The following is a 13,458-nucleotide window of genomic DNA, read 5'->3' as shown; positions in this document are numbered from 1 at the left end:
TTAGCATTTGAACCCAGCTGGTCTGATTTTAAATCTCATGCCCTTTCCATTAGTCCACATTGTTTCCTTAAACTGTTATTGTACATTTGAGTGAGCTAGATAGAAAGTGAAAAGCAAGTGAGTTATATTAAAACCCTAAGAATTCTAAACTGAAAATATACTTTCATGCCTCAATAAATTAAAGAAGGGAAGGGTAAACAACATGTAATTAAAGAAACCCTAAATGAAAGAGAACAAAAAGGTGCTGTTAAATGTCTTAAAATAGATACAAATGTTAGTTCGATGACTGATTTTTGTCCCTCTTTTTACAGAGGGCCTTTAGGAACAAAGTAATCATGTTCTCTCCACCACCCTCCCCACCACAAAAAATGGATATTAGTTCTATACATTCCACATGATTAAACCGTCCCAATTCAAGAATGTACTGGGACAAAGAAGTAGGCAGATTTTTATTCTTGAAAACCCCTCAATAGAAGAAAGGCAGTCAGGAAGATGGCCTGGTCACCAACCTGTTCAGTACTAAGAGCTGAGTCTTAGATTCTGTATTCTGTAATACTAGGCTCTGGGGTCTTCTTACCTGGACTCAATGATTTCTCTACCACATGAACCTCCTAAACTGTTCATGCAACATTTTAAAGAACTGTTTACTTAGTCTTGGGGCTAGATAAGAGGGAAAGAATAGAGAGATAGATAAAAAGAAATGAAATATACCATGAATGCTTAACCAAAGCATGGAATGGGTTGGGAAGGAAAGAGAAGACTTTAGTACCAATAGAAATAAAGCCAGACACCTTGGACTCAGAGATGATGAAAAATCTTAAAAAACCTCATCAGTGACAAGTGGCTGCCTTCAGGTGCCAAATTCCAGTAACCTCTCTATCTCTATATAAACAAAAAGAGTTAGAGATGCTGGCCAAGGCCCCATTTTTTCCCTGCCAATATTGATTACCAGGTGTTTGGATCATCTACATCTACTTAAACTCCTTATTAATAGGATTTGACCACCAATAGCTTTCCCTGACAGTTGCTATAAACTAGAACTTCAACAGTATGGTTTAGAATTACTTTAGAAATATTAAATAAGTGCTTTTGTGATTAAACTCTACTCTCAGTTAACACAGAATTGACATTGGCTTTAACTTCTGAGAAACATTATTATTTATGTTCATTGCCCATTTTAAATGGACACAATTGTAAATACAGGATTTTAAACAGAGCCTCTAATAAAGCCTAAACTTAATCATTTCCACAATTCCAGTTTTACTTAGATTTTACGTGCTTGCATGTAGACACTTAAAGAACGTATATTTTTATATATATATGAAATATAGATGATATGGGAGTTTGACAAATGATTTATTAATGAAAATTTATTAACTATATAACCTTTGAGTACCAGAGAAACTTCACTATGTACAGATCACCATGAAGTTCCCAGTTTCTAAACTTTGGTTATATGAATATGCCTCAAGCACCAAGGAACAAACAATAATCCTAATTCAAAAAGAAAGAAAAAAAAAAAAACCCAAGAAACAAAAGATCCTTCAAGTCTCTTGAATCTGTTTGTTTTTTAAACACCATTTGGGAAACTCTTTTATTCTACATTTCCTTCCATTTCGGTCAGTTTCCAAAAACAGTATCAATAAAAATTGATCAGGGAAAAAGGACAGACAAATCATTACAGATAAAGGTGATGTCACTAAATAACTTTATGGAAATTATTCTGCCTTAAATACAAAACTTTTAACATAGGGGATCTGCATTATGTAACATGTATAAAAAAACCCAACTCTTAATTTTCAAAAATCAAAAACTCCAACAACGCAATCATAACAAGAGTAGGGGGTGAAAGGCTCACAGGGAGATCTTTAGCAGACCCAGTTAGTTAAACAGATTCTAGGATTTCACCTTCTTCCCTGGCACCTGCTAGCTGCAGAGGCAATTTGTATAATATACAGGCATCAAAAAAGAGACCTGACAGGCTGAGCACAAACTTTCATGAAATTTCACAAGAAATCTGATGGGCAAAAGAAAGAAAAATCAAAGAATGAAGACTGACATAGAAAAAAATGGAAACAATATGTCTGAGTCTATGTTTGTGGAAGGGACTGTATCCTTGCCTACAAATGTGGATTATATACACATTTATATTAAGTCAGTTCATATGTTACACCTGACAATTCAGAAAGGATGTTTCTCATGAGAGGTGGAAGGAGGTTCTATTCACTTGGATCCTCAGGCCCCAGTCCTTTGTCCTGGCTGGTTGGTGGTCTCCGCACAAGACTCAACAGCATGGTATATGAATGGATAAAGCTTGATATCTGGTCCAGGGGTGGAAGAGTTTCTACATTCTTCATTGTAATATCGTAGCAACAGCTTATATACTTCTCCTGAAGAGTAGAAAGCCAGACCAATTTGCACATTAAGGTATGTAGATGGATAAAACTACTACAGAACACTTCAGTTTTACCTGAATCTAAATAATATATGCTCACATTTGGCTTCTGAAAATAGAGCACAAAGGCTTTATTTAAAAAAAAAGTCTGGAAGGCTTTCCTGATACAAAGTTAAAATATATTTAGAATACCTTGAAGAAACTACTTATTAGTTCATAATTACAGCAGGCTATACATGGTACATCATCCATGCATTGTTTTGGGAGTTTGTGGCAAGTCTAATTTTACATTTAGCTCCCATGATAGCAAGGCCTTTCAGGTCCAGCTGAAACAGTAGATGGAGGATGCTGGCATGTCTGATAAACATGACTCAAGAGTGAGGCCGCTTAGGTTTTAACTTACCCACCAATACCTTCCCTCTTTCAGTTTTCTATACACACAAAAGTAAAAAATGGACACGAACTCCAACTTATTGGCCTTAAATTAATAAGCTGACATACTCATTCAAGATTGAGGATGAAAATTTGCCAGAAAAAAAGATTCTGCAAGTGTTGCCCCTCTAAGACCTTGTCCCCCCATCAAAGTCACACTTCCATTTTTTCTTATCCACTGTGATCTATCCAGATTTAGCAAGTGCTCCTCCTGGATGGTGTACAATCCATCTAGATACCAAGTGTCAAGACTATCCCCTACTTACCAACAGTCAGTTTCCTTTCAGTAAGGAACGTGTGCATACTGTAAATGTCTCTCATCAATTCTGAGTCCCCAAAGGTGAAATAAACCACATCTCGCTCAGCTACAGCAGCTGCCAGTATCTGTATTAAGGCTGTATCAAAGAGAAGAAACACAACTATATTATGACACTTCACATCAAGATACCTTCTGTTCTTTCAACCAGGTAAATTATAGCTGGTGTGTCATAGCTTTATCCTGGATTAAAGATTTATAAACCTAATATACATATTATTAGCAATGGCAAATACAGGATGAATATAAATCATCTAGTTGTGTGACTTTCCAGACATGCTGCTGAGAATATCATCAAGCCACAGAATTCCCACGTAAGTAAGCACCTTTGTGGGAAAATGAAGGAAGGTGCATCTGAGGCAGCAGTTAAGGCACTGAAGTGGGTTTTTTTTTTTTCCACTTACATTAATCTGGAACTAAAATTTTTGCATTTGCTTGCTTGACTTAATTATTTTATCTTATACATAGTCATTGTTTTTTTTTTCTGTCAAAGGAGTCTCTGCTTTTCTGTGACCAATATACTTGGGAGGTTCTACTGTTCTCATTAACCCTACAGCAAGCAAGCATTCTCAAAAATGGGTTAGAGAAGACACCCTTATCCCTCCTGCACTCCCACCTCCACCCAATAACTACAGCATGGAGTGAATGTTACTGAAAACATTGGACAGTAACTCTGGTGTACTGGAAAAGGAAAATCATTGAGAACCACTGTCCCCACAAATCAGAGTTACAAATCACTCAGACTGGAGTATATTTCCAAAAGTTAAATTCCTTTATAATCTTAATCTCAATAGACAAAATTTATTTTTTAAATTATTTTTAAAAATAAATTTATTTATTTTATGTATTTTTGGCTGCATTGGGTCTTCGTCACTATGCATGGGCTTTTCTCTAGTTGCAGAGAGCAGGGGCTACTCTTTGTTGCGATGTGCAGGCTTCTCACTGTGGTGGCTTCTCTTGTTGCAGAGCACAGGCTTTAGGCATGTGGGCTCGGTAGTTGTGGCGCACGGGCTTAGTTGCTCCACGGCATGTGAGATATTCCTGGAGCCAGGCTCCAACCCGTATGCCCTGCGTTGGCAGGCAGATTCTTAACCACTGCGCCAAAGAAGCCCGACAAAATTTACTTTAAATAACAAAAATGAACAAAGGTACAATAAATGGCCTTTTGCTAGTAACGTATCATTTCCTTCATAAAAGGGGAGGTGGGAATCAAACTAAAACACTGTGGAGGATAAACATAGTTTTGATTTTTTGAGAGCAGGTTAATATCCTACATATTCAAAACAAAATTAAAACAAGAAGAATGGGAATGGGGAGAAACCTATAACTGAAAGCAAACTAAAACAAATGAGCCTAATTTTATTTCAAAAGAATAGCACTGGGGAAGAGAGAAGACGGCGGAAGAGTAAGACACAGAGATCACCTTCTTCCTCACAGATACATCAGAAATACATCTACACGTGGAACTGCTCCTATAGAACACCCACTGAACGCTGGCAGAAGACCTCAGACCTCCCAAAAGGCAAGAAACCCCCACGTACCTGGGTAGGGCAAAAGAAAGAAGAACAAACAGAGACAAAAGAATAGGGACGGGACCTGCACCAGTGGGAGGGAGCTGTGAAGGAGGAATGGTTCCCACACACTAGAAGCCCCTTCACGGGCGGAGACTGCAGGTGGCAGAGGGGGGAAGCTACGGAGCCGCGGAGGAGAGCGCAGCAACAGGGTGCGGAGGGCAAAGCGGAGAGATTCCGCAGAGGATCGGTGCCGATCAGCACTCACCAGCCAGAGAGGCTTGTCTGCTCACCCACCAGGATGGGCGGGGGCTGAGAGTTGAGGCTCGGGCTTTGGGCAGAAGCTGGGAGAGGACTGGGGTTGGATGCGTGAACACAGCCTGAAGGGGGCTAGTGCACCACGGCTAGCCGGGAGGGAGTCCGGTTGAAGTCTGGAGCTGCCGAAGAGGAGAGAGACCTTTTCTTCCCTCTTTGCTTCCTGGTGCGCGAGGGGAGGGGATTAAGTGCGCCGCTTAAAGGAGCTCCAGAGACGGGTGCGGAGCTGCCGAAGAGACAAGAGACTTTTTCTTGCCTCTTTGTTTCCTGGTGCAAGAGGAGAGGGGATTAAGCCCACCGCGTAAAGGAGCTCCAGAAACAGGTGTGAGCCACGGCTGTCGGCATGGACACCAAAGACGGGTGTGGGATGCTAGGGTTGCTGCTGCTGCCACCACCAAGAGGCCTGTGTGCAAGCACAGGTCACTCTCCACACCTCCCCTCCCAGGAGCCTGTGCAGCCCGCCACTGCCAGAGTCCCGGGATCCAGGGACAGCTTCCCCGGGAGAATGCACAGCGTGCCTCGGGCTGGTGCAGGGTTATGCTGGCCTCTGCCGCCGCAGGCTCGCCCCGCATCCGTGCCCCTCCCTCACCCCGGCCTGTGCCAGAGCCCCCGAATCAGCTGCTCCTTTAACCCCGTCCTGTCTGAGCGAAGAGCAGATGCCCTCGGACGACCTATGTGCAGAGGCGGGGCCAAGTCCAAAGCTGAACCCCAGGAGCTGTGCGAACAAAGAGGAGAGGAGGAGGTCTCTCCTAGCAGCCTCAGAAGCAGCGGATTAAAGCTCCACAATCAACTTGAAGTGCCCTGCATGTGTGGAAAACCTAGACAGCGAACTATCCCAAGCTGAGGAGGTAGACTTTGGGAGCAAGATATATTATTATTTTCCCCTTTTTTTCTTTTTGTGACTGTGTATGTGTATGCTGCTCTGTGAGATTTTGTCTGTATAGTTTTGCTTTCACCATTTGTCCTAGGGTTCTGACTGACCCGTTTTTGTATTTTTTAAATAAAATTTTTCTTAATAATTATTTTTTATTTTAATAACTATATTTTATCCTACTTTGTCTTCTTCCTTTCTTTCTTCCTTCCTTCCTCCCTTCCTTCCTCACTTTCTTGATTTGTTTCTTCATTTCTTTCTTCCTTCCTTTCTTTCCCTTCTATTTTTTCTCCCATTTATTTTGAGCCGTGTGGATTAAAGGACCTTGGCCCTCCAGCCAGGCATAAGGGCTGTGTCTCTGAGGTGGGAGAACCAACCTCAGGACACTGGTCCACAAGAGACCTCCCAGCGCCACACAGTATCAAACGGTGAAAATCTCCCAGAGATCTCCATCTCAACACCAAGACCCAGCTTCACTCAAGGACCAGCAACGTACAGTGCTGGACACCCTATGCCCAGCAAATAGCAAGACAGGCCTAGAGCCCCATCCATTAGAAGAGAGGCTGCCAAAAATCATAATAAGGCTACCAACATTCCAAACCACACCACCAGACGTGGACCTGCCCAACAGAAAGACAAGATCCAGCCTCATCCACCAGAACAGAGGCACTAGTCCCCCCAACCAGGAAACCTGCTCAACCCACTGAACCAACCTTAGCCACTGGGGACAGCCACCAAAAACAGATAGAACTACGAACCTGCAGCCTGCAAAAAGGAGACCCCAAACACAATAAGATAAGCAAAATGAGAAGACAGAAAAACACACAGCAGATGAAGGAGCAAGATAAAAACCCACCAGACCTAACAAATGAAGAGGAAATATGCAGTCTACCTGAAAAAGAATTCAGAATAATGATAGTAAAGATGATCCAAAATCTTGGAAGTAGAAGAGGCAAAATGCAAGAAACATTTAACAAGGACCTAGAAGAAATAAAGAGGAAGCAAGCAACAATGAGCAACACAATAAATGAAATGAAAAATACTCTAGATGGGATCAATAGCAGAATAACTGAGGCAGGAGGACGGATAAGTGACCTGGAAGATAAAATAGTGGAAATAACTACTGCAGAGCAGAAGAAAGAAAAAAGAATGAAAAGAACTGAGGACAGTCTCAGAGACCTCTGGGCCAACATTCAAATAATAGGGGTCCCAGAAGAAAAACAAAAAAAAGAAAGGGACTGAGAAAATATTTGAAGAGACTATAGTTGAAAACTTCCCTAATATGGGAAAGGAAATAGTCAATCAAGTCCAGGAAGCAGAGAGTCCCATACAGGATAGACCCAAGGATAAACACACCAAGAAACATAATAATCAAACTGTCAAAAATTAAATACAAAGAAAACATATTAAAAAGCAGCAAGGGAAAAACAACAAATAACACACAAGGGAATCCCCATAAGGTTAACATCTGATCTTTCAGCAGAAACTCTACAAGCCAGAAGGGAGTGGCAGGACATATTTAAAGTGATGAAGGAAAAAAACCTACAACCAAGATTACTCTACCCAGCAAGGATCTCATTCAGATTTGATGGAGAAATTAAAACCTTTACAGACAAGCAAAAGCTGAGAGAGTTCAGCACCACCAAACCAGCTCTACAACAAATGCTAAAGGAACTTCTCTAGGCAAGAAACACAAGAGAAGGAAAAGACCTACAAGAACAAACCCGAAACAATTAAGTAAATGGTAATAGCGACATACATATCGATAATTACCTTAAATGTAAATGGATTAAATGCTCCCACCAAAAGACACAGACTGGCTGAATGGATACAAAAACAAGACCCATATATATGCTGTCTACAAGAGACCCACTTCAGACCTAGGGACACATACAGACTGAAAGTGAGGGGATGGAAAAAGATATTCCATGCAAATGGAAATCAGAAGAAAGCTGGAGTAGCAATTCTCATAACAGACAAAATTGACTTTAAAATAAAAACTATTACAAGAGACAGACAAAGAAGGACACTATATAATGATCAAGGGATCGATCCATGAAGAAGATATAACAATTGTAAATATTTATGCACCCAACATAGGAGCACCTCAATACATAAGGCAAATACTAACAGCCATAAAAGGGGAAATTGACAGTAACACAATCTTGGTAGGGGACTTTAACACCACACTTTCACCAATGGACAAATCATCCCAAATGAAAATAAATAAGGAAACACAAGCTTTAAATGATACATTACACACGATGGACTTAATTGATATTTATAGAACATTTTGGATGGAACAGAATACACAATTATCTCAAGTGCTCATGGAACATTCTCCAGGATAGATCATATCTTGGGTCACAAACCTAGCCTTGGTAAATTTAAGAAAATTGAAATCGTATCAAGTATCTTTTCTGACTACAATGTTATGAGACTAGATATCAATTAGAGGACAAGATCTGGAAAAAATACAAACACATGGAGGCTAAACAATACACTACTTAATAACAAAGTGATCACTGAAGAAATCAAAGAGGAAATCAAAAAATACTTAGAAACAAATGACAATGGAGACACGATGACCCAAAACCTATAGGATGCAGCAAAAGTAGTTCTAAGAGGGAAGTTTATAGCAATACAATCCTACCTTAAGAAACAGGAAACATCTCGAATAAACAACCTAACTTTGCACCTAAAGCAATTAAAGAAGAACAAAAAAACCCCCAAATTTAGCAGAAGGAGAGAAATAATAAGATCAGATCAGAAATAAATGAAAAAGAAAGGAAGGAAACGATAGCAAAGATCAATCAAACTAAAAGCTGGTTCTTTGAGAAGATAAATAAAATTGATAAACCATTAGCCAGACTCATCAAGAAAAAAGGGAGAAGACTCAAATCAATAGAATTAGAATGAAAAAGGAGACATAACAACTGACACTGCAGAAATACAAAAGATTATTAGAGATTACTACAAGCAACTCTATGCCAATAAAATGGACAACCTGGAAGAAATGGACAAATTCTTAGAAATGCACAAGCTGCCGAGATTGAACAAGGAAGAAATAGAAAATATGAACAGAACAGTCACAAGCACTTAAACTGAAACTGTGATTCAAAATCTTCCAACAAACAAAAGCCCAGGACCAGATGGCTTCACAGGCGAATTCTATCAAACATTTAGAGAAGAGCTAACACCTATCCTTCTCAAACTCTTCCAAAAGATAGCAGAGGCAGGAGCACTCCCAAACTCATTCTATGAGGCCACCATAACCCTGATACCAAAATCAGACAAAGACGTCACAAAGAAAGAAAACTACAGGCCAATATCACTGATGAACATAGATGCAAAAATCCTCAACAAAATACTAGCAAACAGAATTCAACAGCACATTAAAAGGATCATACACCATGATCACGTAGGGTTTATTCCAGGAATGCAAGGATTCTTCAATATACGCAAATCAATCAACGTGATACACCATATCAACACACTGAAGGAGAAAAACCATATGATCATCTCAATAGATGCAGAGAAAGCTTTCGACAAAATTCAACGCCCATTTATGATAAAAACCCTGCAGAAAGCAGGCACAGAGGGAACTTTCCTCTACATAATGAAGGCCATCTATGACAAACCCACAGCCAGCATCATTCTCAATGGTGAAAAACTGAAACCATTTCCACTAAGATCAGGAACAAGACAAGGTTGCCCACTCTCACCACTCTTATTCAACATAGTTTTGGAAGTTCTAGCCACAGCAATCAGAGAAGCAAAAGAAATAAAAGGAATCCAAATCGGAAAAGAAGAAGTAAAGCTGTCACTGTTTGCAGATGACATGATACTATACATAGAGAATCCTAAGGATGCTACCAGAAAACTACTCGAGCTAATCAATGAATTTGGTAAAGTCGCAGGATACAAAATGAATGCACAGGAATCTCTGGCATTCTTATACACTAATGATGAAAAATCTGAGAGTGAAATTAAGAAAACACTCCCATTTACCACTGCAACAAAAAGAATAAAATATCTAGGAATAAACCTACCTAAGGAGACAAAAGACCTGTATGCAGAAAACTATAAGACACTGATGAAAGAAATTAAAGATGATACAAATAGGTGGAGAGAGATACCATGCTCTTGGATTGGAAGAATCAACGTGGTGAAAATGACTCTACTACCCAAGGCATTGAATCTACAGATTCAATGCAATCCCTATCAAACTACCATTGGCATTTTTTTTTTACAGAACTAGAACAAAAAATTTCACAATTTGTATGGAAACACAAAAGACCCCGAATAGCCAAAGCAATCTTGAGAGCAAAAAATGGAGCTGGAGGAATCAGGCTCCCTGACTTCAGACTCTACTGCAAGGCTACAGTAATCAAGACAGTATGGTACTGGCACAAAAGCAGAACTATAGATCAATGGAACAGGATAGAAAGCCCAGAGATAAACCCACACACATATGGTCACCTTATCTTTGATAAAGGAGGGAAGGATATACAGTGGAGAAAAGACAGCCTCTTCAATAAGTGGTGCTGGGAAAACTGGACAGCTACATGTAAAAGAATGAAATTAGAACACTCCCTAACACCATACACAAAAATAAACTCAAAATGGGTTAAAGACCTAAATGTAAGGCCAGACACTATCAAACTCTTAGAGGAAAACATAGGCAGAACACTCTATGACATAAATCACAGCAAGATCCTTTTTGACCCAACTCCTAGAAAAATGGAAATAAAAATAAAAATAAACAAATGGGACCTAATGAAACTTAAAAGCTTTTGCCCAGCAAAGGCTACCATAAACAAGACCAAAAGACAACCCTCAGAATGGGAGAAAATATTTGCAAATGAAGCAACTGACAAAGGATTAATATCCAAAATTTATAAGCAACTCATGTAGCTCAATAACAAAAAAACAAACAACCCAATCCAAAAATGGGCAGAAGAACTAAATAGACATTTCTCCAAAGAAGATACACAGATTGCCAACAAACACATGAAAGAATACTCAACATCATTAATCATTAGAGAAATGTAAATCAAAACTACCATGAGATATCATCTCACACCTGTCAGATTGGCCATCATCAAAAACTCTAGAAACAATAAATGCTGGAGAGGGTGTGGAGAAAAGGGAACCCTCTTGCACTGCTGGTGGGAATGTAAATGGATACAGCCACTATGGAGAACAGTATGGAGGTTCCTTAAAAAACTACAAATAGAACTACCATATGACCCCACAATCCCACTAGTGGGCATATACCCTGAGAAAACCATAATTCAAAAAGAGTCATGTACCAAAATGTTCATTGCAGCTCTATTTACAATAGCCAGGACATGGAAGCAACCTAAGTGTCCATCGACAGATGAATGGATAAAGAAGATGTGGCACATATATACAATGGAATATGACTCAGCCATAAAAAGAAATGCAACTGAGTTATTTGTAATGAGGTGGATAGACCTGGAGTCTGTCATACAGAGTAAAGTAAGTCAGAAGGAGAAAAAGAAATACCATATGCTAACACATATATATGGAATCTAAGAAAAAAAAATGTCATGAAGAGATGAGTGGTAGGATGGGAATAAAACACAGAGCTACTAGAGCATGGACTTGAGGATATGGGGAGAGGGAAGGGTAAGCTGTGATGAAGTGAGAGAGTGGCATGGACATATATACTACCAAATGTAAAATAGATAGCTAGTGGGAAGCTGCCGCATAGCACAGGGAGATCAGCTCTGTGCTTTATGATCACCTAGAGGGCCGGGGTAAGGAGGGTGGGAGGGAGGGAGATGCAAGAGGGAAGAGATATGGGAACATATGTACATGTATAACTCATTCACTTTGTTGTAAAGCAGAAACTAACACACCATTGTAAAACAGTTATACTCCAATAAAGATGTTAAAAAAAAGAGAATAGCACTACATGGAAAGGAAAAAGGAAAGGATGAAAGTAAGAATTAATCCAAGTAACTTATGAACACAATATTTGACTAATAGGCCTTCAGTCTTGGGCAAGGAGGAAAGAATTGCAAACAATTCCCAGACTCTTTTTACTGGATTTGCTTACCATAGTAATACAGGTGAAGCAATTCTGAAAGTATTTTAAAATATATTTCAGGATTGAACAAATGAATTAATTTGTTGATGCTGCTTGGAGCTGTACTTCTCAGTATGGAAGAGAGAATAAACAAACATGTAATGGGAAAAGACAAAAAAGAACTGTGTGGTGATTGATAGATTGAAATGGAAGGCACTGGTATGTACTCATGACCTCTAAAATATGTATATTTGTGTGTGTGTGTGAGTGATTGTGTGTGTGTGTGTGTGTGTGTGTGTGTGTGCATTTCTTAGTTTTGTCTGCTGAGAGGGCCAAAAAGAAGACATCTTAGTAGCAATGAGCACATCTAGTGTGCAGATCTTGGTCTCTAATACCATTCCACCTAAAGAGAGCTGTATTCCTCAGGGAATACCTGATTCCATGGTTAGGACAGAACAGGTACAAGATGAACCCAGAATGTTTTATTATACCAGAAAGTGAAGAAGTGCTCAAAAACGGGAAAATTGATGGATGTTTGTCACAAGCATATAGGAGCCAGTTTGAAGGAGCTCCTATTAGCCAAATCTGGACAAGCTAAGCAGCAAAATATTATGTACTGTAATAACTTAAAATCACTGAAAAAATAAAATTCCTGAGTTCACAATAATATATAAAAAATAGAGAGAAAGAAGGGCTTTTACTCACAGGAGAAAGCCAAAGACTAACTGGTTAAGTCAGGAGGGAGTGCTAGAACGAGATAATCCTCTTTTTGCAACCATCATGGCAAAGATCAATAAAGGATGCTAAACCTAAGGGAAATTTTGTCTCAAAGTGTCTTCCTGCAGACTACTTATTAACTACAAGAGGGAAAAAAACTCTGCAACAGTGGAAAAATCAGATAACACCTTGACTGGGTGATCAAAATTAACATCACTAATGGGGTCAGATGACTACTAAGTGCCTCCAGACACTATCACCTATGTACTGCTCTGATCAAGAATGCATAATATAACCCTAAGTATGAGGACACAGCAGATAAACTCAAGGAATGTTGTATTCTTCAAACATGTCAGTGTCATAAAAGAAAGACAAAGAAAGGCTGTGGAAATACTCCAGATTCAAAAGGAGGCTCAAAGACTAACTAAATGCAATACCTGACCCTGGACCCTGTATCGGAGGGCAAAAGGGCTACAACAGGTTTGATTAGGGCACCTGATAAAATTGCAACACAGATGAGAAGATAAAAATATTATATTGATGTACATTTATGAATTTATAACTGTAATGGGTTTATATAAGAGAACAGGAAAACACACTAGTATTTAGGAAAGGGGGCATAATGTATATAACTTAAGCTCAAATCGTTCAGAAAAAAATTGTATATAATACACAAGCATATATGTACATAAACACACAGAGTTTAACTTTTTGTAACTTTGTAAATTTGAAATTATTTTCAAATAAAAAGTTAAAAAAATTATGTAGGAAGGAAAAATATTTTTAAGATGAACTAGTTAATTTGATATAGCTGAGTATCCCCAAATTTGGGAACAATCTAAG

At 39.1% G+C, this 13,458-nt stretch overlaps 1 protein-coding gene across 6 annotated transcripts in view; it reads right to left on the bottom strand.

The window, feature by feature from the left end:
* Positions 1-1,691: 1,691 nt before the first annotated feature.
* The window catches only part of PARG (poly(ADP-ribose) glycohydrolase), a 121,027-nt gene continuing 109,260 nt past the window's right edge, over positions 1,692-13,458 (bottom strand). For all 6 annotated transcript variants that reach the window (XM_059055114.2, XM_067025186.1, XM_067025187.1 and 3 more), the window contains 2 exons: positions 3,094-3,222; positions 1,692-2,390 (listed from right to left, as the gene is read on the bottom strand). In XM_059055114.2, coding sequence (XP_058911097.1) covers positions 2,236-2,390; positions 3,094-3,222 — 284 coding nt within the window. In that variant the 3' untranslated portion in view covers positions 1,692-2,235. The remainder of the gene's footprint in view (positions 2,391-3,093; positions 3,223-13,458) is intronic.

This window comes from Kogia breviceps, chromosome 2 (genome assembly GCF_026419965.1).
Source record: "Kogia breviceps isolate mKogBre1 chromosome 2, mKogBre1 haplotype 1, whole genome shotgun sequence".
NCBI lineage: Eukaryota > Metazoa > Chordata > Mammalia > Artiodactyla > Physeteridae > Kogia > Kogia breviceps.
Note: the sequence above shows the minus strand (reverse complement) of the source record. Positions and strands in the feature narration are given on the sequence as shown.